General features: G+C 47.3%; 1 protein-coding gene across 4 annotated transcripts in view; it reads right to left on the bottom strand.

The window, feature by feature from the left end:
- CLCN5 (chloride voltage-gated channel 5) overlaps positions 1-27,878 on the bottom strand; it is a 1,154,200-nt gene that overhangs the window by 309,786 nt on the left and 816,536 nt on the right. For all 4 annotated transcript variants that reach the window (XM_069648662.1, XM_069648664.1, XM_069648663.1 and 1 more), the window contains one exon: positions 18,662-18,849. In XM_069648662.1, coding sequence (XP_069504763.1) covers positions 18,662-18,849 — 188 coding nt within the window. The remainder of the gene's footprint in view (positions 1-18,661; positions 18,850-27,878) is intronic.

Here is a 27,878-nt window from a genome sequence, read left to right as displayed (position 1 = left end):
TTAAAGGAAAATGACCGCTAACTCCACCCTTGCCTTGCCTCCAACATGTACATTCTGTTATTTACTGTTACTGCTTTTGCTTGTACATTTGCCTGTTCCTGTATTACTCGCGTATATACTTGTAAATTCTTGTACAGCATTGTAACCAAGCTGAAAGTCTGGTGCGCATTACAAATGAATAAAACAAACAAACATGTTTTCCCTCTGCGACGGACTTAAGTAACTGAGATTTATAGGGTTCTGCTACAGCATCGAATTGTCCCTGAATGGAGACTTATGATGCACTATTGTAGCTTGCAAGCAACGTAGTGTTATTAGCTATCCTTGTTTGGTAAGCAGCTGAGGAAGCTACTTTTTTACCCAACGCATAACGTTTTTTTCTTCCTTATCGGGAGAACCTTCTGCTGTAGACCATGGAAATCATTCTCTTTCTGGTAGAGGTACAGAATATGGTTTTTAATGCCCTCTAATGAATAGACGGTCTGTAAGTTTAAAAGCTTTTTCAACTTTTAGGGTGCTGTTCAAGATGGTTGAATTTGTTTATTGACTGACTCTAGAAGGCTATGGATTGACTTACAGACTTTTCTCATTTAGAATTTCATCTACAAAGTCTGTGTCCTCTACAGATCTGGAATTTGAAATTGTCTGCTGCTTTTTGAGCAGATCATTAAATATGAATTGATCATCAATAGGGGAAGAGGTTCCCGGGTCATCAGTAGGATCGGGAGACTGTATGATACAATCTGGGTCATCATAGACATCACCAGGACCATTGTACCACGTATCCTAGTCATCAGTACCCAGGTCATCTTGAAAGATATCTTCCACTGTAACCTCAGTGACATGAATGATACCGTGAGGTGGTGACCGATGCATTGTGTGTATTCTTGGTGATTTTCCTGGAGACTCTCCTTCCCCTGTAACTATATACTTTTGCTTTATAGGTGTTTGTTCAAGAAAATTTACAAATGAGGAAAACGTATCCATGGTTACTTCAAACCGTTCCCTTGTCCGTGGATGGCTCTTGAGTGCATCTTGGAGAAGGAAAATTATTGCCTCAGGATCAACAGTATGTTGTCCCTTATGTAAAACCTGTGATAATGGAGAAGTGGCCCTTGAGTATTCTGTGGCCTCTTCCGTCTGTGTAGATGTTAAATCAGTTACATCTCTAGATTTTGATGTGCTTTGCGATGTATCGTGTGCTTTCGACGTATTTTTGGTGCCTTTTTTGTTGTGGGTATACACGAAAAATGGTCCGTCAATGTTACACATGGCAACTGGAGCACTTTGTGTCTGTTTATCTTTAGAGCCAACTGGAATGCTCAGCATTTATTTTTGGAGCCATGAGCTAAACGCAGAGGCGGGATTAAACCCTAGGACAACTGATTACCACAGCCTTAACGATTACTATCCGTTGGACATTAAAAACAAGAATTGCCCCGATTTGAGAAAGACACAGAAGTGTCAAAACACAGGTTATCACAAAGGGCATTTTTTTCACCATTAAACAAGTTTTTGTCAGCCGCCATCATGAATGAGTGATCTATGACTCATGGAATCAGCATGAACATGCTATGGTGTACAATTCATTATGGCACAGTAAGGGGTGTGTGAGAAATAGAACACATACTATGCTTTTCAACGGAGTGGAGGAACTCGATGTCTCCCTCATCTCCCACACCAAGGGGACATTGAGGTTTCACTAGAAACCGCTACAAGTAAATCCGGTCGCAGAGGTCCCAAGGTTGATATCCACCAAAAAGAAAACTAAACGCAGAGTAGTATGCACAGCAGGCTTTTGACGCGCCGATGTAAATGAACACGAAAGTGCTTTCTGTTGCCGTCCTTTGACAGAACAGAAGAATGGCTTGGAATTGTGTGCTTATGATGTTGCATATGACCCCCTTGGTGCATGTGCTTGTGTGCGCCCTTGTCGCCAGGAGTTATCCCCACAGCAGAGCGCGGGATGTGCCCTACAATGACTTCGGCATCCGAAAAGGCGAAGAAGCTGCGCTGATCATCTTCTGATTCATATGCACCGGTGGGTGAATCAGACGCGCCTGCATGCATTAGGCGGACCACAACTTAGTGCCTTTCTCTTTTGGCGTTTTAGGCCAAAATAGTTTGCACGCTGAACATCGCTTTTCACAATGATCAGTGGTTGCCCACATTATGTGTGTCTTTCCACAGGAATGTACGATTGCATTAAGGACAGAACTTAAAGGGTGTCCTTTCGATATTCATCTATAAAGGCAGCCAGAGAGTGGTATGAAGGGAATAGTGCAAAGAGGCATTCTTTAAGAGAAATGAAAAATGTTAACCCCCCCCACTCCCTCCTCTCTCTACTGTACAGGCTGAAGCTTGATGTAGGCCAAAGCCAGTGGCGAGTTGCTGAAGACATCTGTGGAGAAAGTCTTCAGTCACCGGAAAGTTTGTTGCTGAAAATTGCTTGTTAGAACAGGCCCGGAGAGGCGTCTACTGAAAGAAGCGTCAATAAGAATTAACGAAATGTAATTAACAATATCAAAAGTAGCTAAAGCTCCAAACTCGACACAAGAGCGACCGACCACGATCGTGGAAAAAAACAGGATCTCGACACGTGAAGGATCATGGGTACAGTATTTGTATTTTATTTGTAATTTATATAGAGCCTTACGCCAACTTACAGTACAATCATTATTAAAACAGGATAAGGCAATTCATCAGAAAAAGGTAACAAATGAAAACAATAGGAGAGTAATACAGAATTTAAGATTGGAGGAGATAACTCTTAAAGGAAGAGAAAAACAAGGAATAGGAAGCAGTAGATTGGAGATGAGCATTCCTGTGAAGCGGGGCCAGCAGGGAAAAAGGGCGAAAAAGTGATTGAGCACATGGAAAACGAGGGACTGATAATAGAAACTGAGATTGGGAACGGAGAAGATGAGAAGGGACAAAGAAAGAAACAAGCAATGTGTTATAAATAGGAGCAAGGCCGTAAAGGGATTTGAAAACAATACAGAGAAAGTTAAATTTAAGTCAGGAATGGAAAGGTAAACCAAACCAGGACAAAGAGGTAGACGTAGAATCACAAGGAGAGAGCATATACAGAAGACGGATTGAGGCATTAAATACTGTCTTTTAGAGGGGCATGGCGAGAAACAGGAAGACCAAAAAGTAATTTAGAACAGTAAAATAGATGTGAAAAAAATAAGAGGAAATCAAAAATCAAAGGTTTAGTAGCAGTGAAGGTAAGGAAAAAGCGAACTTTATGAACATTAAAGAGATGATATCGACATGAACGAGAGGCAGTGGAAATATAAGAGAATGACAGATAAGTATCAGGGTACAGTACACGTCGCACTAGGAATAGTATTACAAACACGTCCTGTCGACATCCCTTTTTTCGATCTTCGAAAATAAGTCATGCATTACTCTGCACCTCACATGCTATGCATAGGCCGACATCTAGTGGTAGACGCAGAGCATTACATTTTTTGTTTTCGAAACTCGAAAAGGGACGTCAACAGGACGTGCCACTAATACTATCCCTAGTGTGACGTCTACTGTACCCATGGTCCTTCACGCGTCGAGGTCCCTCAGATTATTTTGTTTCTGACATGGAGGTAGCATGAAGTGAAGTGAGAGTAAAGATGTAATAAAGCAGGTAAGTAGATAAAGCTAGAAAACATCTATGCACCTTCTACTGCACAGGGGAGGAAGGGTGCGCGCATGTGAATCTAAGCAGATACAAGCATCGGAAACACGAGTACGGTGAGTGATATATCACTTCTGAGGCTTGTGGATCTGCTTAGATCACATGCTATGCATAGATTAGAGAGCAGTATCTGGAGAAGGGGATGGGTTGTGAGAAGGTACCACAGCAAATAAATGTTTTAGCACAGCTTGTCCCACCTACCTGTGAATCTGCTTTAGAATGTGCGTCAATGCAGTAGTGCTGAGTAAATTATGAGTTACTCACGTAGTGACTAACGCACTCTTAGTCCTTAGTCCCCTTTCCTCCATACTTCATGGGCGTCCCTTGCGATGGACAGGAGACGCAACCTTTTTAATCAGAAAAAACCTTCTTCCCCTTTAAATTTAGAGGCGTCCGTGGGGTTGCGGCTCTGGGAGCATGCGCTGCCCAGACTCTGCCCTCCGGCGCCCCCCCCCTCAGTCTCCATAGACGCATCGACAATAGATTTAACATTGCCTAATGACACCAGTTTTATTAGGGGGGAGGCTGGTGGGACGTATGGAGGAAAGGGGACTTTGGACTAAGGGTATGTTGGTCACTATTACTCTTACGTACCGTCCCCTTTCCTTCATACTGCATGGGCAATTACAACTGAATGTAGCCCCAGGGTGGAGAGGAGATCCTCCTTAAGCAAACGGGTTCCTAAGAACCGCCTGTCCGAAAGCTGCATCTGATCTAGAGCCGGCATCCAAACAGTAGTGTTTGTAGAAAGCCGAAGGGGTAGCCCATGTGGCTGCCCTGCTTATGACTTGCCAGGGGACATGCTGCTGGAAAGCAATGGCAGTTGCCTTGGCTCTGACCGAGTGGGCAAGCATGTTGACCGGGGTTGGCTTATGCTGTCCCTCGAAGGCTTCTGTGATGGCCGCGACCATCCATCAGATTATGGAGGCCTTGGATGCCGAATACCCCGGTCTTGAACCTCCAAAGGTGATGAACAGAGCGTCTGACTTGCGGAAGCTCTTCGTCCTGTCTAAGTAGAATTTCAGTGCACGCCTGACGTGGAGGCAGTGCAGCACTCTCTGCGTCTTGTCTTTGGGCTCAGCAAAAAACATGGGCAGCACAATTTCCTTGTTCAGATAGAATGCAGAAGGCACTTTGGAAAGGAACATTGGGTGCTTCCGGAGGACTACCTTGTCCCTGTGAAACGTAGTGTATGGCTCTGAAGTGACCAGCGCCTGAATTCTGCGGATTCTGCGAGCCGAGGTGAGGCAGACTAACAAGGCCATCTTAATAGTGACCAGCCTGATGTCTGCGGGAGCCATTGGTTCGAATGGTGTGTGTGCCAGGACACCCAAGACTATGTTGAGGTCCCACACGGGGTGTGGCTTTTTGATGGGTGGGTCTAGCCTTGTGAGACCCGTCAAATGTTTGACTATCGGGTTGGAGGAGGAAAAGCTTCACGCCTCGAGTTTCTGTAAGCCCCAATGGCTGCCATGCAAGTACAGCAAGTGTCCACCTGCATGCCTGAATGGGCGAGATGCGCCAAAAAGAGAGCACGTTGTCCAGGGAACACACCAGAGGGTCAATGCCCTTAGAGTGTGCCCAGTGGCAGAACCTGGTCCACTTGCTCTTATACTGGGTCGTAGTAGATTTGCTCCTGGCACCATGTATGATCTCCAGATTAGCTTTGGAGAGGCCGAGATATCCTAGAGAGACCTGTTCAGGAACCACGCTGTGAGGGCTTGTTAGGCAGAAACCTGTGCAGTTCCCTCTGGGACTACTGCAAAAGATTTAAGACTACAGGTGTATGGCAGTAAACCCACTTGGTAGCAGTCTGTACCACAGATTCACTTGGTAGCTGTGGCTGAGCAGTCAGACTTCCCAAAGGAAGAGTTATGCAGTATATAGAGTATACACAATAGGTACAGAGACACAGTAGCACAAACACTGACCAGAGCTTTGGTGTAAAAGTATATAATTATTTATTTAAAGACACACTTGTAATTTACACTAGCAAAAAAAGGAGGTGAGTAAATTCAGCACACAGTCACTATCATATATATACAACCCTAGTTACTTATTAGACAAGTCTTAGTGAGAAACACCACTTATTTTCAGACAGAGGTGATCGCTTAACATAAGATGGCACTCTGATAAGATATAAAAAAAAGGGATGGAAATAGGCAGAGTTATGGAAGCACACAAGTTTCAATACTTTTACAAGAACCACAGTAAGGCAGGATAGGCAGAGTTCTACTGGAGAGCAAGGAAGTCAATTGCAAGGCCCACTCTTGGAGAGAGCAAGCGGAAGGGGTCCAGGTTCGCACAGTGGGGTTATGCCCAAAGAGTCTTGTAGATAGTTTGCACAAAAAGGATGAAATTAAAGTCAGGAAAAGTTAGCTCGGTTGTCCCAGGCTAGCCCCGGTTAGAAAGTTGAGGCTTTACTGTCACCCCGAACGATCTGTCGCAAGGGAAGCCAGGCGGGACACAGTACCTTAAGTGTGAAGGAAGCTCCAGCGGGGGCAGTTGTTCCTGGCAGCGGGTGCAAGTTGGTGTTTCGTCCAGCGGAAGACGAGGTCTCGCCGTAGAGGAAAGATGAAGGTCGTTGCACTTGCCAGGGAAGAAACCAGCCGCGGAGTTCTTCGGTTAAAAGGTACTACCCTTCTCTTCGCGGTAGTGGTAAACCGTGGTATTCCGGTTGCCGGGGTGCTTGGCATGGGCAAGGCAGCCACAAGATGCTCCAGGAAGGTGAAAAGAAGGCAAAACTGGTTATCCCCACCAGTCAAAAGAAGAAGACTTTCCGGACTGGAGATCTCCTCTGTCATCGGGAAAAGTGGTAAGACGGTTCAGCAGGGCTCCACCGGCGGTGTTGTCGTTGCAGGTCAGCTCGGCTTCTCCCTCCTCGGATTTTAGGTCCTGTGGCGACTTCTGAAGTTCCAGTCCCAAAGCCCTGCTTTTTATGCAGCAAACCCCCATTCATTCAGCCTAGCTGTCAATCAAACATGCTAAGTGGTGAGACGGCCGGCTCACCACTTGGGCCAATCACACAAGAGTGCGACTTGAGTTACCAAGGTAACTCAGTCCAGGGTGCCTAAACCACCTCCCACACCCCCTGTGGTACCCAGACAGAGTGGCACCACTTTTGGAGGCTTCAGTGGAGAAGCCCACCAAAAAGTGGAACAAAGGGTTCGACTTGGGTTGGAGTCACAGAAGAGAACACAAATGCCATTTTAGAATCGAGTTCTGGCAGAAAATACTAACCGGTGAATTATTAAATAAATAAACCGGTGGTATGTTCGAGGCTATACAAATTAAATAATTAAAGTTGGTAGCCTCGAACAATTGGAAAATCCCATAGAGATATATTTGCGGGTGAATATAAAAAGTAGTATCCACTGCCAACAGCCAAAACTCGATCAGGGGGGATGGAGACGTGCCCCCTCGAACAACAGACCCTGGGGCAATCGAATTGGCCAGACCAGTACGTCCACAATAGGATGGTTTGTACTGGTTTCTGTTAATAATTTGGGACTAGTAAAGCCAATGGTGACTTTACATGCCCTGGGAGACAGCAGTCAGTCCCAGGGTATGGAGTCTATGTTGGCGGGTCGCTACAACACCCCTGGGTTACGGCACGGAGGGTGCTGTGTAACCCACATCAAAAACACATGAGACCCTATGGAGTAAAAGACCCCATAGCCCATAAAACACATGGAAAGATAAAGGAACACCTCAAATCATGTCTAAGAGTGGGAGTAAAAGAGTCTCACTCTTAGCAGGAGCAAAAAAAATAAACCCCAAAAATCCAGCAAAGCTGCTGGGGGACTCACTAGGTTTGGGAAATTAGCCTTTACAGAGAATTCTCCCTAACAGGGCTAATTTCTCTGCTGCTGGGTGGATGACCCTGCCCCCCCTGCTGCGCCAGAAGATGCGCTGGGCCCGTCGGCAGGCAAAGGGGAGGCCTCCCCGAGAGGCTGAGCAGCTCCGAAAAACCGTGGCCTGGCTGGCCACCAGCTATCAGGTTGATGCTCAGGAGGCGAGACTCCTTGATCTTGCATATCACCCTGTGAATCAGGGGAGTGGGTGGAAAGGCGTATGCTGTCTTTCCGTCCCCCCTGAACTGCAAGGCATCGCCCAAGGAGCCCAGCTCGGACCCTGCCAGGAGGCGAACAGTTGGCACTTCTTGTTGCCCCAGGAGACAAAGAGGTCCACCCGAGGGTGGCCCCATTTGTGAAAGATCTCCTGCAGCACTAGGTTGTTCAACTGCCACACGTAGTTGGCTGCTCCCAGTCTACTGAGCCTCTCTGCCTCCAGGTTGGATTCCCCGGCAGGTGGATCACCGTGAGGAAGACGTTCTCCAGGGCCCATTCCCACATGCTGACTGCCAGCCTGCACAGTGGGGAGGATCTGGCACCTCCTTGCTTGTTGATATAGAACATGCTGGTCCAGTGGTCAGTCTGAATGAGGACAACCTTGCCCGCGATGACTGGGAGAAGCGAGTGCCAGCAAGATGGCCTTCAATTTCAGCCAATTGATGTGGTACTCCTGCTCCTTCTGGGTCCAGGTGCCATGGACAAAATGGTCATCCAGGGCAATCCCCCCAACCCTCGAGAGAAGAGTCCGTGGTGACGGTGACCTGTGGTGTACGTTGCCAGATAGGCTTGCCCGTCCTCAGGTTGCCCGTCCTCAGGTTGCCATCCCCAGACCACCATGCAAGGTATGGGTGAAGTGATAGAGGAACGACTGATCATCTCTGACTGATGGCCCCGTTCCTGGTTCATGGATGCTGCGAAGTGCAGCTGTTTCTTCCTCATCCTGACTCTTGTACGGGGGACTACCAAGAGCACTGCTGCCATGAGACCCAGTAGATGTTGGTACCAACAGGCCAAGGTCACTTCCTTGCTGAGAAAGTGCGCCGAGTGCCGTAATCTTGTCCTCCCAGGGAAAGACTTTCTCGGAGCACATGTCCCAAATGAGGTCCAAGAAGGTCAGCGACTGTGTGGGCTGCAACTGTGACTTCTTGAGGTTGAGAGAAAAACCAAGCTCATGCAGTGTGTCCATAAGAGCGTGGGAGGTATGGTGCACTGCTTCCGGAGATGTAGCCCTGACGAGCCAGTCGTCCAGGTACGGGTATAGGTGGTGGCCTTGCGAACTGAGGAGGGCCACCACCATGTTCATCAGCCTGGTAAAGACTCTGGGGGCCGAGTTGAGGCTGAAAGGGAGCACCTTGTATTGCAAATGGTAGCCCATGATCCTGAAGCGTAGAAAGGAACGATGAGGCCGACAGATAGGGACGTGTAGGTACGCATCCTTCAGATCCAGGGAGCACATCCAGTCTCCCTTGCACAATGTCTACGCTATCAAAGCTGGCGTAACCATCTTGCATTTTTGTAGAGGTAAGGAAAGGTTGAGGGTGGAAAGGTCCAGCACAACTCTCAGGCCCGCCTGGTTCTTCTTCTGAATGGTGGAAATCCTGGAGTAAAAGCCCAAGCCTCCCTGGGAGGCTGGGACTTCCGCCACTGCCTGGCTCTCGACGAGCGACCGGATCTCCCCCAAAAGAGTTGCTGTCCCAAACTGTGGGAGTGGAGGGGGAGGGGGAGAGGCTGGGATAGGGAGGCAGTACCCTGTGGGGACTACAGAGAGGAACCAGGGATCCGCGAAATTCTGGTGCCAAAAATGTTCATGGAGGACAAGCCTGCCCCCCACTGGAGCTACAGGGACCCGGAGGGGTGTGTTCTGCCTTCTTTCCCTCTGAGGCTGCTACGGAGGAGGAGGACTGGAAAAAAGTCCTTGCCCTCCCCCTTTTTGTTGTTTGCGCTGATGCTGGGACGGTGAACGGTCAGGCTGCCTGGACCTCTGCTCTTGGAAGTCACGGAAACCTCTGTATGTCGCCCCGTCTCGGAGCATTACTGTGACTGGGTTACAGTTTGGGCGTGGTCTTTGTGGGAATGGATAAAGACTTGGCCGTTTGAGAGCTGTTTTTCTTTTTATCCGGCGCCTCGTCCGTTGTGGAGTGGAAGAGGTCACCCCCTTCGAATGGAAGATCCAGTATGCGTTCCTGGTCATCTGGGTTAGATTTCGTAGCACAGAGCCAGGCCATTCTTCTCATGTCCGTGGCAATACAGATGGCACGGCCAGAGGTATCAATGTGGGTCACGGAGGACTCCATGATGTCCTCGCCACGATCTTGGCCTCTGCCAATCCTGCCCTGAATCGTGATTGGCTCTGAGCCAGAAGCTCCGGGAAGAAATCTGCAATTTCCCACCAGAGTTTCTGGTTTAAGGCTGCCAGCATGGCATCCGGGTTGGTCTGACGCAGGTGCAAGCACGCGTTAAAATACAGCTTCTTCCCATACGCATCCAAGATCTTCTCCTCCTTGCCTAGCCTCCGCCTCTGCAGCGCTGCTTAGGACAACTGAGGCTTGGAGTACAGTGATGCCGCAGCAATCACAGGAGTGTGGCTGAGGATGTGCCGATTGCAAGAGTGTATCTCCCTCCATCTGCCTGTACTTGGCGTCCAGGCGCTTATTTACCGGCTGGGCTGAGTGGGGCTTGAGCCAACCCTTCTTGGCCAAGGCAACTAAGGCCTTCTGAATCGGGATCCCCGTTCTGGCAACTGGACGTAGTGTGAGGACTTCTGCGAGGAACCCATCTGCTGGTTGCTCGACCTCGGACTGAGGAAGGCCCAAGTACTCTGCCAACCCTGCCAGACGTTCGTGGAAGGCTTTAGCTGAAGACGGCATGTCTGGGTCCTTCTCCTCATCTGTGTTCACCTCCGGGGCTGGCACCGGAGGGGAGTGCTAGGAGCCGGGGGCTGCGGCACAGGGACCAGACCCATAGGCTGCGGCGGAGGCTGCTGCGGAACTGCCTGTGCGATAGGTTGGGGGGCCGGAGTAGGGTGCTGAGGCTGAACAGGGACCGGAGGAGCCTGTACTAGGGCCGGAGGCGCCAGCGGGACAATTGGAGGGAGAAAGTTCCTGATGGCGTCCATGAAGATGACCCTCATCTGTGGAGATTTCATGAGACCGAGGAACTTTTCAAAGAACCTGTTGCCCTGCCCATATGGACGCAGGGGGAACCTGCCTTGTGCAAAGGAAGGATAAGCTGTAGGCCCATATATGGTTGACATCAGTCCCATCTCGGCACACAGTCCTCTGCCTGCCTTCCCTGGAGGTGCGTCGGCTGGATGTCTGAATTCACTGGTGTGGCGGCCATCTTATCGAGCTGCCTTCCATGTGCCTGTGTCATGTTGCTCGGCTCACTGGGCCCCGCCCCATCCAGGACTCTGAGTGTTGGTCATGGGGCCTACCCTGTTCCTCAGGCCTAAGCCCGGTAGGCGTTATGCCCTTGGCGGATCTACCAGTAGAACTACATAAAGGCGCCCCTCTGACATGATGCCGGTACTAGGGCGTAGCTCCTTGGATGAAGACCGGTAAAAGGACCTTCAGGTCCCTACGCTCACCGGGAGGATCTACAGATCCCTCGGCCTCCTGGCCGGTAGCTGATACAGCCTCGGTACTTGTGCTGGTACGAGGACCTGGGTGGTCCCTCCCACGCGGGCGAGTCCTTGGGAAGGAGTCTCCCTTGAGGAGTGTGCTGGAAAAGAGCGGCCCTACCTTGGGCTTGGATCGATGATGGACGAAGTCCTTTAGGTCCTCTGGAGGTGATCTGTGGAAGAGCTCCCCCCACCTGGCCAGTCTGTTCTTCAGAGACCTTGAGGGACAAAGAGAAGAAGTATCCGCGCGTGGAATTACATCCAGGAGAGCTGGTGAATTCGGCACGTTCCCGTCGATGCAGAAAAGGGGACTGAGGTGTGGCACCGGAGGGCGGAGTCAAGGCAGCGCATGCTCCCAGTGCCGCACCCCCACACACCTCTAAATTTTAAGGGGAAGGTTTTTTAAGGGGACGGAACGTAAGAGTAAGGTATGTATAGAGCTCCATTTTGCTGCTTTGCAAATGGCGTCTAGCAGGACTTTTTCAATAAATGCCAGAGTAGCTCTTGTGCCCCTGGTAGAGTGAGCTCTTGTTGTAAAAGGCAGAGTCTTGTTTGATAGAGAGTAGCAGATTTGTATGCACTTAACTATCCATCTGGAGATGGCGTTCATTGAAACGTGATCCCTTTCCCTACCAGTTGCCATGGAGACAAACAGTTGGTCTGTTTGTTGCAGCGGTCTTGCTTTTTTTACATAGTAAAGGACCGCCCTACTTACATCTAGTGTATGGGTTTTTTTCTCAGCTGAGCTTGAAGGGTTTTGAAAGAAAGCTCTTAGTTCGATGAACTGGTTGACATGGAACTTAGATCTGAACTTAGGTGAAAACCTAGGGTGCGTTCTTAGTACCAACTTGTCTTTGTGTGTAACAAAGAAAGGGTCTTGCACTGACAAAGCTTGTAAATCACAGACTCTTCTTATGGAGGTGATAGCCACCAGAAGAGCCGTCTTAAATGTAAGATGTTTAAGGCTGGATTTATGCATAGGCTCAATGGGGTGTCCCATGAGCTTTGCAAGTAATGCATTTAGGTCCCATCCTGGAGGTGGGTTAGAAATGAGGGGGGTAAAGTCTCTTTACTCCCTTCATGAATGCCTTGACAGGGACTTTCCACCAGGACACCTTGCTTTGATAAGTGGTGTACACGGATAGAGATGCCAGGTTAACCTTAATAGAGTTAAACACTAGTCTGGAGTCAAGTAAGTTGAGCATGTAATGAGGAATGTGTGATGGAGTACGTTCTATTGGGTTTACATTTTTTGACTGGCACCATATTACAAACCTTTTCCACCTGTTAAAATAAGTGTCTGGGGTTTGGCTTTTGTGCCTCCTTGAGGATTTTCAAACACCTTTGCGGTAGTTTGAAATGGCCAAATTCTAGGACTTCAGGAGCCAAGCTGCCAAGTTCATAGGGTGTGGGTGGAGCATTGTCCCCCTGTGCTGTGGGAGCATGTTGTATGGGCACAGGAGTTTTATTGGACCGCACATCGCCAGTTTGCGCAGATTTGGGAACCAGGGTTGTCTCGCCCATATGGGTGCAACTAGGATAAATGTCACTTGGTCCTGGTGCATTTTGTTCACCAATTTGCTCAGTATTGGTGTTGGGGGTGGGGGGCGGGGGGGAAGTGTTGGCACATTTCCCTGACCAGTTCATCCAGAGGGCGTTCCCCTTGGACACTTGTTGGGGAAACCTGGATGCAAAGTCTGGGCATTGCGTGTTTTGCTTGTGGCGAACAAGTCTAAAGGGGGGTAACCCCACAGGGAGAAGATATTGAGATGTTTCTATCAAGCTGCCATTCGTGCTCTTCGGGTAGAGGGTCTCTGCTTAATGTGTCTGCCCCCGAAATTAGTTCCCCTGGAACATGTTGCGATGTTAGGAACATGCCCCGCTTAAGTGCCCACTTCCAGATTTTTTGTGCTAGCTTGGACAGATTTGGAGAGTGTGTGCCCACCTGCTTGTTTATGTAACTAACACATGGCAGTGGTGCTGTCCATGAGGATTTTTACTGTCTGTTCTGACAGGTGCACTTGGAAAGCTTGTGGTGCCTTGAGTACTGCTAGCACTTCCAAAAGGTTTATGTGATTTTGGCCTGTGATCTGTATCCACAGGCCATGCGATGTGTGTGGTGAAGGTAATGGTTTCCTCCACCGGGTGAGTGACACGTCTGTTGTGACAGCTGCTGCACTGCCGGGTTGTGAAAAGGTTTTCACTTTAACAGGTTTCCTTTGTTCACCAGCGTAGCGCGTGAACAAGGGTTAGCAAAACTACCACTAGATCGTCCCACTGACCGCTTGCATGAGACCACTGTTTCGCTACCCACTCTTTCATTGAGCGCATGCGCAACCGTGCATACAGGACCAGGTAAATGCATGAAGCCATCATCCCGAGCAACGCGTTGTGATGAAGGTTATTTGACAGAATATCTCAAAATATGGTCTGGGGCAATGCACCATGATGGAGAACGAGGGATGGTGAAGGTGAATGGAAATCCACTGTGCAATTGCAGAGCTCGGAAAAGTTCACAGAGGTCTTGGGGAGGGAGATTGCGGTTATAAAATAAAAAAAGGGGGGGGCCAATGCAGAGCAGACCTGTGAAATAGCTGTGAGGCATGCACAGCGAGTCAATGGATAGGGGGAGTGGATTGAGCAGGGAGAGGTGGCAAGCAAACTGGAAGCTGGAGTATAGAGAACTAGCCAGGGGCCAGGTGTAGTGGAGAGAAGACTATATAAAAAAAAAAAACAAGCATAACAAGCAGCAGCAAAACCGCCAAGAAGAAGGGCAAAGGAACAGTAAGCATTTGTAATTAGTCATTGGGGGACAGGGAGAAATTTGAGATTGGGGCATCAGCAGATCGGGACAGCCAGCAAAGCATTTCTTCAGTTTCTTCAGTTTTACAAAGAACGCAGCGGACAAACAAATCAAGAATCAAAGGTGAGTTGTACTAGCCCTGTGGGAGAAGATATTTGATGGTGGCAGGGAGTGAGTAGTGGGGAATGTTACAGCAGAGGACTCAAAAGGTGACTCAAAACCATGTAAGAGTTCTCTTTTGCTTTTATTTTGTACCCAACCCAGGGATTGTGTTTTGACCGCTGACCCTTCATTTCTTCCCTAGTTCAGCTCTGCCTACTTGGTAGCATACAGTTTCTCTCAATCGCTGGGATTTATAGTGCCCAAAACCTATTTCTAGCTCTTTGATTCATCTTTCTTGGTTGTCGCTGAAGTCTTCAGGGTCTCACGTTGGTCCACCTGGACTCTCCTACAGGTTATACCATCGCCTTAGGTCTTCCAGCAATTGGGTGCCTTTCAAACTAAAATGGATACACCCCAAAGGTTGTCAGGCTTCCAGTCCTGGTGTCAAGGGGGTAAGCTCACACTGCCAGCAGCAAAGACCTGCATTTGTGATCTTATGCCTTTCCACCACCCTATGCCCTTGCTCAGGGCCCAAGATCTGGGGCTAGTCTTTCACTAGGCTCTTTCTTTCCTCCTTCCACCTATCTGGATTGGATCCCATCTTGAAAAAGTGACAGCAACCCTTGGTACAGCAACCCTCACTGGGAAGTCACTTTCTCTCGCTATGGGCATACATCACTTGCAGTTGCCAGAGGCATCTTACATCTGCAACATATCCATCTTTTCTATAGTTCATGTATGCACTTCAGAAAAAGCTATGACTCCTATGGCAGAGGGACTTCCTGTAGACACAAGCTAGAGAGGAGAAGGGGTCCCAAGGGATTCAAGGGATTCAATTTATACAAGGTTCAGGCCTTGCATAATGGAGCAGGTAGCTTTACCCAGCTCCCAAGCAAACTGCAATCCTCTTCCAGTAGCTTCACACATTTTATACATTATTTGAGCACCCGGGGAGGAAGGATTCCAACCATTGTTAGCACTATGTTAAGATGCCAAATCATTCTTCTGTGATGTTGATGGGTAAGCTGTAATTTATGGTATTGCATGCTGCCAACAGGTCCAGCAGGACCAACATGGTGGCAGCAGGCGTCTTTGGCTCATAGATGTTCTCATAAATCTAGAATGACTGTTTCCCATTTGTGGGCTGAAGTAAAACTGGTGAGAGTTCAACAGTTTGTTGCTTTCTGTGTGGTCCTAAAGCTGTGGCAACATTTCTTTTGTAGTAGTTTTATATATAAGATGCACCAATTAATGGTGTGTAGTATGCTGCATCATCCAAGTCACTTTTAAAGTTTTGTCAGTAGTCAACATTTTTTTTCAACTTGAAGTCTCAGTGAATACACAATTCATCATAAGAAGTATGTGCATCAAAATACATTGTAATGCCATAATATAAAATTCTCAAGGTTACTTTTAAAACAATCTCAAAGAAAAACCTCATCGTTAAACACAATCAATGGGAAAAGGCCCTTGAATTGATGTCAAGGTGGAGGGTCGTGTTCTAACCTGTGTATGTATTTGCTTAGCAAGGCAGGTGTAGACATGCACAAAGTTCTAAGTTCAATAATAGTCTGAACGCTAGCAGCTCTCAAGAAAGGCTGGCGGTAAAGGCCTCTACATTTATCAGAGCTTGGGCAAAAATAGGAGGAAGGGTTCCGTGCTTTCTCATTCTGATATACAGAAAGCACACTTGTCTTGGTAGAACTCATTCCAAGCTTTTAAAACGGATCTCAAAGGTAACAAGCCAAAACGGAATTTCATTAACAAGGCACGTGCATATGGAGGGGGGTTGGAGGAGGGGGCATCTCATCAACATATTTCTCTCGGCTGAGCAACTGTGTGTCCAATATTCACGTCAATGACAATCTTTCGCCTATCTAGCCTAAACTGCTTCTTTAAAGGCTTTTTATTGTAGTTTTCGTCCCTTAATTATAACAGGTTGTGTTTTTCAAATCCAATTGAAGACAAAACCGATTTGATTTGTCTTCACCAATGGATAGGGTGACAAGACGTCCCAGTTTTGAAGGGAAGGTCTCGGAATTTAGTGCTGTGTCCCCCTTTCTCAAGATTATGTTTCTATTGGAAACTGCAGTCGTCCCAGTTTCTTGTAGTAGGTCTTCATAGCTGACAGGCAAGAATGCACAATCTTGCACAGAAGAAATGCTGCATTTTACAACTTAAGATCGTCTTAGTTTGTGATCAATTATAATACGAGTTTATTTGAACAGTAACACTTAAACCCCCTTCTCCTCCAAACGCTACTGAAGTGTAGTACCTTGACGCCGCTTTCAAGAGTTAGTCCTACTTATGTTAGTTGCCCTGCCCCAGTTTTTTACTTTTTAAATCTGGTCAGCCTACCAATGGATAGAGGATCCGCCGTCCTGTGATAGCAGGTCTGCCTACGCTTCCCTGTACTTTATCAAGTGAGGGGAAGTCCAAAGACGTATTCAATAAAGAACGACTTCAAGCTGATTTTGACCAAAACATATTTAGTGTCTAATTCTTCATGAAGCAGGTGATTAGAATAGACTTTAGTAGGCTTAAAGCTTTTTTTTAACACACTTGTTCTCCAGCACCGCCAGCTTCAGGGGCCTGCTGACTACACCAAAGCTTCACGCCATACAACACACCTGCCTTTGTCTGAGAATTATAAATACGAACAGCGGGAGAAAAGTTTGTTTTGTACCATTCCTGTCCTGACGTAGTAGAATATTATTATGGTGAACATACAGCCAAGAAGTATTCTTCTATCGTAAATACAAGAGGGGAATGTGGGTCCAATGGAAACCTAGTGTGACGGAAATAGCATAATGTTAAAAGCGTGAACTGCAACATCGTGATAATTTAGAAATGTGTGCAGTTTAGAATGAGGGCGTTTCTTTAGTGGGAAAGGAAGAGCGAGGAGGAAGTATAGGTATTACTAGCACTACAACCCTGGCGCTATTGGATTGGTTCTGTGCACAAAATCATCTAATCTCCCAAACCCCATTATTTTTTTTAATAACACAATTTATTGGTTTTACATATAACACAATAATCATAGCACTGTATCGCCAACTGAATCGAACTAGCATATAATAAATAACAGCAGTATTGGTCCGCCCAACAAGAAACCCTGCAATAAGACAAAGTGTCGATCATGACTCCTTCCATTTATCCCATATTTTCTCGAATTTTCTGGGGCACCCTCAGGCTTTATAAATTCTTTCTTCAAGCAACATTCAAATATCAACGCGCAAAGACCATTTCCCGTAGCTTGGTATCTCGGCACATCCCCACAGCACAGCAATATTACGCTTCACCATCATTTTCGCAGTGGACAGGAAGAGTTTCTCATACTGGGTAAAAGCCGTTTCACCCCACACCCTTAATAACAATTTTGAGTCTTCTGGTATATCCCTGCTCATCACAGTTGCTAATCTCTCGAGAGACAAGAGCCAGACATGGCATACCTGGGGACACTCCCAAATTGTTTGAAAAAAAGTGCCTTCCATATTTTTACAGGGCAAACATTCTTAATGCCTTGCCTGGCCATATCTAAAGAGCATTGTGCATGCGTAATGGATTCTGTGGAAATTATTTAATTGGATCAAACAAAGCTTAGTTGATATTGCCACCTTGTGTGGAAACCTCAATGCCTCGGTCCATTCCTCCGGGTCAAGGGGGCCTATATCGTTCTCCCATTTAGCTTTAAGATTGGACAATACTTGATATGTAAACTAAGCTACAGTTTGGTATAGAGTAGAAGTGGCTTTCCTGATTATTTTAACACATTCACTGCAAGAGGTGAGCAAAGTGTAACGTCTTTGTGTAAGGCATGGGTGACTTGACCATAGTGATACAATTCAGTGCCAGGTAGACCACATTTGTGTTCAAGATCTTGAAACGAGATAAGGTTACTGTCTTTCACCATGTCCCCCAGAACCAGAATATTGCAACAGATCCATACCTTAAATATGTCAATTTTATTGATTTTGCACAGTGCCTTATTGTGCCATAACGGTTGTGTCAGTGCGAATTTCATCATCCAAACCCATACACTGTCACATCCTACCACATTTTCACGACATTTTGTGACGCATTAGGAAAGGTCCATTCAGGACTTGCAGTACCATGACTCCTTTCATCCACATGCATTCCGCTTTTATGTGAGGTAGTTGGGGGGTTCCCATCTGGCTCAACCAATAGTATTTTCTAATGTTTGGTAGTCCGTTACCCCCCCCTCCCACACAGAATGCTGTAACGTCACTAACGCGATACAGGGTTATGATCCTCCCAGAGGAGGACCCCGAGACCTGTGTACACTTTATCGAATTCTATTTTTGAAGGATGTATGTGTATCTAGGCAACATCAACATCTTGAATAGCGCATCTATCCCTAGCAGCGTGACCGGAATGGATTTCTAGTGTTTAACATCTTGGACGAACCGCTCGTAATTGGATGTACATTTTTCATAACCTGCATGCCCAGTTATTTAAACCCACCACCCCACCCTCCCCAAAACCCATTATTAATTTTGTTTCTCCATTGGTAAGTGGATAACTTGGCAACAGAGATGCAAATATCACCTTATCCAGCTAATCACCTCTGTCTGCCGCGTAATGAGTTGAGACCAGCTCCTCCACTCAGAGCAGTTATTTCTATCTTCATATGTTGTGTCATTGGAGATCCAACAGCAGTGCTCACGGTTGAACCAGAAGCCGATCAGACACACTCCCTCTTTCAGATCGGTCATCCAATGTGCAGAAATATCTATTAGGCCTGCAAGAGCACCTGTTTGATGGAATAATATGTATTTATTTCAACAAGAATGATCAAACATCTGTAAGTAAACTTGATCAATATTAAAAATGACATCTTAAAATAATTAAACTGCACTTTAGCAAAAGAGTTTGGCTTACTTTGTTATCAGTTTCATAAAAACTTGTTCAGGTGTTGTACTACATTACTTGTCAATCTCCGAATGTTTGTAACTATTTCAATCCTGAGGCATCAATGCATCACCACAAAGTAGCAGTTTTACTCCTCGAGAAGTTCTAGGACAAACTACTCATTATGCAAGTGTCTCACTTGTTTGGCATCGAGCAGAAATCCCTGGCTAACATACAACTTGTGCAGATGTTAAGAATGACCATACAGATGTGTTATATTCTTTCCTCATTTGTAGGCTCAGCCATCAATCTTGTAAAGTAAAGCAAAAGACATTGTAATTTAATGGACTAAGATTCAGAAAATCATTGTACCCGCCACGTTTACCCCCTACAAAACAGGCAAGTACTTCCAACACTAAATAGGAAATCAGCTTGTCCTCACTTCCACCACACAGCTCCACAGATCTGCTCCAGATCAGATACCAGCGGAGCAGCGTCGGAAGAAAGAGGAAGAGGAACTTTAAGGTGAAAATGCTCATTTTAAAATGCATGAAATACTAGGTGCAAAGAAGCATGGATTAAAAAAAATCTCTTTAACAGTAAAGATTGTGACTCACTCAAAAATAACCACGCAGGTTATTGAAATTACCGTTTTACTATGTAAAATGTCATTTTACACTCAAATTCAAAATATAGGGAATAAAATACCGCCACTTCAAAATCTTCTCTGTAACTCTGGCAACAAGTATAGACATTTAAGCTACAAGCTAATAGCCAGGCATAAAAAAAAATAACTTGGACCCTCAGTTCTTCACATGCACACATCCCACAATTTCTTACTCACCAAGAGCCAATTCTCACATTCTGTTAGTTGTCAGTGCAAAATGTGGGGCTGCTGGTAACAGACATTTATATTACACCGATCACTGTAGTGATCTCCCAGCACAGAGGCTTGTCCGAGTGGATTTTACTTATTGTAGCCATGGTTGGGTTTCCACCTTGGTCTGTTATGGGAAGGTAAAGGGGTATGTTTAAAAGGGTATTGGAGAAAGTGAAAGCAAGAAGCAACCAGGAGGAAGAAGACAATCACATGGTTACTTTCAAACTCATCAAGCAGGGACAAAAAAAAAAAAATCCCATATGGTTTTTGGTGTGTCTGGTGAGAGCCAGTGTTCTCACTGTTTTTTTCAACGTGGCTGTAATAAATGATTTCCAAATCACAATTTGATGGACAGGGGTCTAATGCTCAACTAACGTTGTGCGATTGTTCTCGTAGTAGCTGTCAAGACAAACCAGACAAATGTGGTTGTCCACCTCAGCCCTGGACCGAGTCCCAAAACACATGATTAGCGAATAGCTAAGTAACTATTTTGTCTACTACAACCCCGCTTTCGCAATTGCAGATGGATATGCTGGTACAAGTTTGCACATCTAAATTAAGTGTATGAAGCTGGTCTCCTGCCCACCACACACAGAACATTAACAGTGCCCCCGCCTAAGCATAGGATTATATTCGTTCAGTGATGTTGGAGCAGACAATCACAATTTTGAATTATATGAAGAAAAACATTAAATTGACAAAATAGCCTAAATGTTATTGTGTCCATGTTATTTATGTTGTACATTTTTTGTATGGGACAGAGCATATCATGTTATGTGACACTAAATGATATTCAGAATGTATTTTATGAATGCTGTCTTTTTTGTTGTGTACAATGGGTAATCAATGTAGACAGTGAAGAACACAAAGGAAAAATAAGGAGTGAAGAAAGAAAAACGAATAAAAAAAATAAAAATCACACATTTTGTTGTGTTTATTAGTACACAGTAAGGTGATTACATCATACCTATGTGGGTTATTTGGCTTTTGCAATAATCAAGGAATGCCTGGATTACTGCAATGCACTACATATCCCAAAGAATAGGACCAAAAAATGTGTGAAAGACCCAATATGTGCATTTTGCTTGCCACTGGACTGGAAGCATATGAGCAATGCCTCCAAGTCTATGTCAGTCTCATTTAAAGGCATGCACTTATTAGTCTATGGCCCTCATTACAACTCAGGCGTTAAGGGTTAACGCCACAGTTAACCCTTAACGCCTGATTCCCACCTTAACGCCTGCTTTTTGCAGGCGTTAAGTTCCATGGTGCTAAGGCACCTTGGTGCTAATTACGGCACCGTAAATTACGGTGCCGTAATTAGCACCTTCCCCACTCCCATTATGCCCTATGGGGCAAAAATGGGAATGGGGAAGGGAAAATGGGAAATGGGGATTTACCGCCCCACTCACCTTGTAATGGGGCGGTAAATCCGCCATCCACCATGGTGTAAACGTAGTTTACACCATGGTGGTAAAGTTGGTGCACTTAGCACCTCAGTTGTAATGAGGGCCTATGTATGCTTTAATCAAAGTACCGGGGGGAAAGGGATTGAAAGGGAGGGAGGATTGGTGCTCAAATGGGAAGTGTGATTCAAATTCAGTTGGCCAGATCTGTTGAAAGTTTAGAATTAACTTCCATCCACATTTGGAGAGACCAGTTCATTCATGTATCTTTTAACCAGAAACATATTTCCAAGGGTAACCACAGACATAAACCCACACAATGGCCAAGCCTACCTCTCTCCTGTTTTACACTGTCAGAAAGAGGAGGACACCTTCTCATGCTTATCCAATGTGTGTAATAGTAACACAGATTCTGAGGTTACTTTTATAGTATAAAAGGCCTGTATTTGGCATTTTGGAATCTATAAGCAAAAGGTTTTCTAATCAGTTGTGCCTTTGAAATAACTGGTAAACATACCTTGTTACTACAACCATTGGCTAAATGTCTTAATCCTGGAGCAATGCAGGCATCCTTTAATCCAATTAAACACGTGTGTGGAATCTATAAGCAAAAGGTTTTCTAATCAGTTGTGCCTTTGAAATAACTGGTAAACATACCTTGTTACTACAACCATTGGCTAAATGTCTTAATCCTGGAGCAATGCAGGCATCCTTTAATCCAATTAAACACGTGTGTGTAAATTCAATTAGGTCAGTATTGTAGGCTGGAAGGAAAAGTTACTTAAGGTTTAAGTTACTTACCTGTAACTATTGTTCTCCTGCATGGGTCTGTCATGGATTCACATGCTCATGAATATTCCCCGTCGTCAAACTGGGAATGCTTGGTAAAAAAACAAAAACCGTTTCACTTTAAAACTGTATTTCTCCTCTAAACCAATCAACTGTCCTCTGGGTCATAATGCCCTATCCAATGACAGTCCGCTCCCTAAGCCCCTCCCCTGACAGCCATCTTCAGATTTTGAAAGCACGTAAAGTGGCAGTATGACAAAGAAGAGCCGCGGAGGGGCCAGGGAGAGGGTTTGCATGTGATTCCATGCCAGACCCATGCTGGAGAACAATAGTTACAGGTAACTTAAACCTTCTCCGGCATGGATTGACATGCACATGGATAACGAATACATAGCAGTACAACATTACATAGCCATGGGAGGTGGCAAGGCTCAACAGAAGCAATTAACTCTTACCTCTGGAACAGGCTCACCTCAAGCAAACAGGTTGTGTAGCACTGCTCGGCCGACTCTGGCCTCCTCCTTGGCATTCCTGTGGGCACAGTAGAACAATTTGTGAAGGTGTTCGTGGACCTCCACGTAGCAGCCCTGCAGATGTACAGCAGGGACACACCAGATAGGAAAGCCGTTGTTGCAGCGATCATTCTAGTGGAGTGGGCTATCAGACAGCTGGGCAGTGGTCGGTTCGCCAACCGATGACAGTGCATGATGCAGTCAGAGAGCCACCTTGAAATGGAAGCCATGGACAAGGCCTTCCCATGGTTCACAGGACCAAAGTTAACAAACAGTTGTTAAGTCTTCTGAAAACTCTTTGTGCATGCCACGTAGAACTTCAGGGTACGAGCAACGTCCAGCGAGTGCAAGGCCCTTTCCGCCGGCGACAAAGGTTTCGGGAAGAAAATGGGTAACACCGAAGGCTCGTTGACGTGGAATTCCGCTTGAACCTTCGGCATGAAACAGGGGTGCGTACGGAGTACCACCCTTGATTTGTGGAAAGTCAGGTACGGTTGTTTACAGGATACGGCCTGGATCTCACCTAGACATCTGGCAGAAGTGATGGCCACAAGGAAAGCGGTCATCCACAAGTGAAACTTGAGTGGGGCCTGATGCATAGGCTCGAGGGGAGCCCCCATAAACTGTTGGTCAGAGCCACGTGAGTTCCCATGCCGGGGCAGGAGCCTTCACCAGCGGGAAAAGATCGGAAAAGTCCTTTGAGAAACTCCTTCATGAGTCTGTGGGACCAGAGCGAGGATCTTCCTGGGGATCTGGTGTAGCGGGAAATAGCTGCCAGATGCACCTTGACTGAAGCGTGTGCCAGACCCGCCTTTGCCAAGGATATCTAGTATGGAAGGATCTGTGTAGCCAGGACGCACAGAGGGGTAATCTTCTGCGACCGGCAGCACGTATCAAAACGCTTCCACTTATGGCTGTAGAACTTTAAGGTCGACGACACACTGGCCTTGGCGAGAACCTCCCTGCAATCTGCTGGTAACTCACAACCTCCAGACTCTAAGGCTACAGGAGCCAGGCCTTAGGTTCAGTGACCTGGGTCGCGATGAAGGATTGCACCTCCCTCTCTGGTGATTAGATAGACCCAAATCAGGGGTGCATACTGCAACCAGCATGACCTGAAATTAGAAGTAGAGATCTTGAACCTATGCCGGTCTATTGTTGCTGGGCCGGTCCACGCAGTCCTGAGTTTCCATACTTGTGGGCTGCAGTGCCTGAAAGTAGTGGGGGTAATATATGTCTGGGGTTCCGTGGAACTCCTACAGTTATAAAAATATGTAGTGAGTGATATCTGGATGTACCTGTGCCAAAATAGGAACGGGTAGGGGTGGATGGAGTGGAAGCCAGGAACCTCCAGCCACTGAGAAAGACTGTATGATGCAAAAGCCTCATGTTAAGACTGAGCACTAAGACTAAAGCCTCAAAAGGGCAGATTACTTGGACAGGGACCGCATGTTAGGAAATAGCGTGGGGTCATCCCCACATCCTCTCTCCGACAGCCCAGTGCCACAAGTCCTGGGCCTCTAAAAGAGCGCCAGGGATCGAGTGCCACCCTGCTCCCTGATGTAGAACATGGTGGTGGTGTTGTCCGTGAAGATCACACCACCTTGCCTTTCAGAGATGGTAGGAACGATTTGAGGGCCCAGAACACTACCCGTAGCTCCAGGATGTGGATATGGAGATCCTTCTCCCCCGGCAGCCACAAGCCTCTTGCGTGCAGACGTCTGGTGTGCGCTCCCCAACCTTCCTGGGAGGCATATGTGGAGACCATCTCCTGGTACGGGGTTGTGAAATCCTGTGCTTTGGGCGATGTGAGAGCGGACCCCCACCACTCTATCGCTCATCGGAATTCCTTGTTGAGGGATCTTGTCCATGAAACTTCCGGACACCTGTATCCAACGGGCATCCAGGAATTCTTGTAGGGGTCGCATCTGCAACCTGCAGAGGTAGATGCAGGGTCAGAGGGAGACACCAGGCAAGACACTGTTGAGTCTGGCACCTAGGAACAGTGCATTCTGCAATGGCGTTAACCAGGACTATGCATAGTTGACCAAGAATCCCAGATCCATCAATAGTATGATGGTCACCTTCGTGTGCTTGTCGGCCAGTTACCGTGAGCGGGCACGAATCAGCCATTCGTCCAGGTACAGGTATACATGTATGCCCTGTAGACGTAGATGGGCCGCCACTGGTGCCAGACACTTCGTGAATACTCTTGGGCCTGACTTCAAGCCGAATGGTAGGGTCTTGAACTGGTAGTGCTGACCCTGCACCACGAAATGTAGACATTTCTGATGTCTCTTGTGAATGGGGACGTGGAAATAAGCGTCCTCCAGATCCAACAAGGTCAAGAAGTCTCCCTTTTCCAGTTGGACAAATATGTGCTGCAATGTGACCATCCTTAATTTCTAGGACTAAGTATTTGTTCAGACGTCGCAGGTCTAGGATGGGCCTCTAGCTCCCTGTCTTCTTTCTGGCTAGAATGTATCTGGAATAAACTCTGTAGCCCCAGAACTGTTGGGGAACCAGCTCTAGCACCCATTTTTGTAGCATAGCACGTACCTCTTCTAGAAACTGAGGATGTGCTGCTCCTGCCGGGGAACCAGCAGAATGGGAACCTGCATTGGAACTCCAGGCATGCCCCTGGGCGAGAGCACGCAGGACCCATCTTTCGGTGATGAACCTAGTAAGCCAGCCTCCCACCAGGGTGCATGAGTGGGAGCCCAACGTCTTGGCTGCTTCAGGCTTACATGGGCTCCGGCATCCAGGCCTGCGGACGATGCTGTCCTCCGCTACCGTAGGCCTGAGAGCAGCCCCTGTAGGCTTCTTGCGTTGCGGTTTGGGAAGGTTGTCTGTATGACGTGAAGAACCCTTTCAATGACCTGCTTGATTTTCCCCTGGAGGAGTGAAAAGACTAGCAGTGCTGTTGGAGGGTGCAGAGGGAGAGAGCAGTCTCCGCTTTGATGGCCTGGAGGGACTCGTCGACGGCCTTTCCAAAACAGATTTTTCCCCGTTGTAGGGCATGTCCAGAACCTTCGCTTGGACCTCCTGGCGTAAGTTATTCGTCTTCATCCAACCCTGTCGATGAAGGCAGACACGGTTCCCCATCTGCTGGAATCCTGTGTCAGCAACGTCCACTGCCACTGTGATCAGTGGTCCGATGCCAGTTCTCCATCCTGGAAGAGGACGAGGGCCTCCGTCTTCTTATCGGGGAGGAACTCCAGGATCGGTCCTAGTATGTACTACAAGTCCCTTGTGTTGGCCGCCTTGATTGTGTTTGCTGCGGTGCAAATCACCTTCTTCCCCATAGAATTCATCCTTTTCCCCTCACTTTTCGGAGGGACCGAAGACGAGGATGGTTTAGCGGACCGTTTCCTCGCGGCTGCCGACGCCACCAAGTCCGGTGATGGTTGCGACCTCAGGCATTTGGGTGCTGAGTCCAGCACCATGTACTTACTTTCCAGACTATCCCGCTTGGCTTGAGCTGTGCATGGGTTTCTTCATCAGTGCTATGTCCTCTTCCCAAATATTGTCCAGAAAAGGCACTGCCATGATAGTCTTCCTCTTGGCATCTCACCTTTGATACAAGAAGCGCACCCTCTGGGTTTCCTCAGGGACCAGCTTGAATAGCTTGGAGACCCTGGCGATTATGGAGTGGAACAAACCTACCTCGTCCGGTGGGGAAACCCTATGCGGGGCATCCACATTAGGCGACTCACCATCCACTGCGATGATGTCTTTGTCGTCATTTGTCGCATCTTTTACCATACCCCTGTCTGGTTCGAGTCCCGACATGGTAGAGGAAGTTGCTATGGGGGCGGCAGAGGCTGACCGGGGACCTGGGACACGAAAGGAACTGGTGCAGAGGCATTCCCATCTGGATCTCTTACACCAAGGTTTGGAGAGTCAACAGATATCCAAGGAAATGTGAAACTAGGCCCTGTGCCGTCGTCGCTGTAGTCATCCTAGTCATTGTTCTCGTGGACAGTATGCATAGACTCCTGATTTCATCATCCATGGACGAGACCTCCATGGCTTGGGAGACGACCATAGAAGGCTGTTTCGGGGCCTCCTCGCCACCCCTTTACCTCCTTGAGGGTTCTGAACCCGGGACCTGTGCTGGTATCTCTAACCGTTCTGGCATACCTGCAGACGTTGCCAAAATCTCTGCAGTGGTGTCGCGCTGTGGGGGCAGGGACACTTTGCACTTTGTAGGCAGTAGAGGCATTGTAGGTGCTTGTCCTCTACAAACATTACGTAGCCCACATTTGGTGCAGGGTCTGAAGAGGGACCTTCCCCCCCTCCTTCTCCGTCATGGCCGGAGGGTGCAAAATAGGCCCAAGATGGCCTTAGAGAATCTTCGATGAATTCTAGCCCTTGAGGGGTGCAGAACTTCAACGGGAACGGGCCCCGCTGTCGGCAGATGAAGGAAATTATAAATTACTCACCGTAGTGACTAAAGTATTCTTAGTCCTTAGTCACCTTTCCTCCATACTGCATGGGCGTCCTTTCCAAGGGTCGGGAGACGGAACCTTTTTCACCAGAAAAAACCTTCCCCCTTGTAGATGTGGAGGCGTGCGGCTCTTGGAACATGTGCTGCCCTGACTCCGACCTCCAGCGCCACACCTCAGTCTCCATTGACGCATCAACAATATATTTGTATTTATTAGGTTTATATAGCGCTATCTAACATTCCCTAATGACACCAGTATTATTACGGAGGAGGATGGCGGGACATATGGAGGAAAAGGGACTAAAGACTAAGAGTAGGTTAGTCACTACGGTGAGTAACTTATAATTACTCTTATGTCCCGTCCCCTTTCCTCCATACTGCATGGGCGATTACAACTGAATGTAGCCCCAGGGTGGAGAGGAGATCCTCCTTAAGCAAATAGGTTCCTGATAGCCACCTGTCCGAAAGCCGCATCAGATCTAGAGCCGGCATCCAAACAGTAATGCTTGCAGAAAGCCGAGGGAGTAGCCTAAGTGGCTGCCCTGCTTATGACTTGCCAAGGTACATGGCACTGGAAAGCGATGGCCATTGCCTTGGCTCTGACTGCATGGGCATGCATGTTGGCTGGAAGCGGCCTGTGCTGGCCCTCGTAGGCTTCTTTGATGGCCGCAACCATCCAGCGAGCTATTGAGGCCGGATAGCCTAGTCTTGAGCCTCCGAAAGTGACAAACAGGGCATCCGATTTGTGGAAGTCCTTGGTCCTGTCCAAGTAGAATTTCAGGACACGCCTGACATCCAGGCAGTGCAGCACTCTGTGCTTTGTTCTTAGAATCGGCAAAGAACGTAGGAAGGACTATTTCCTCGTTCAAATGGAAAGCAGACGGCACCTTGGTA

This window comes from Ambystoma mexicanum, chromosome 2q (genome assembly GCF_040938575.1).
Source record: "Ambystoma mexicanum isolate Mex_15411 chromosome 2q, UKY_AmexF1_1, whole genome shotgun sequence".
In the NCBI taxonomy this organism is placed as follows: Eukaryota; Metazoa; Chordata; class Amphibia; order Caudata; family Ambystomatidae; genus Ambystoma; species Ambystoma mexicanum.
This window is presented reverse-complemented; position numbering and strand designations above follow the sequence as displayed.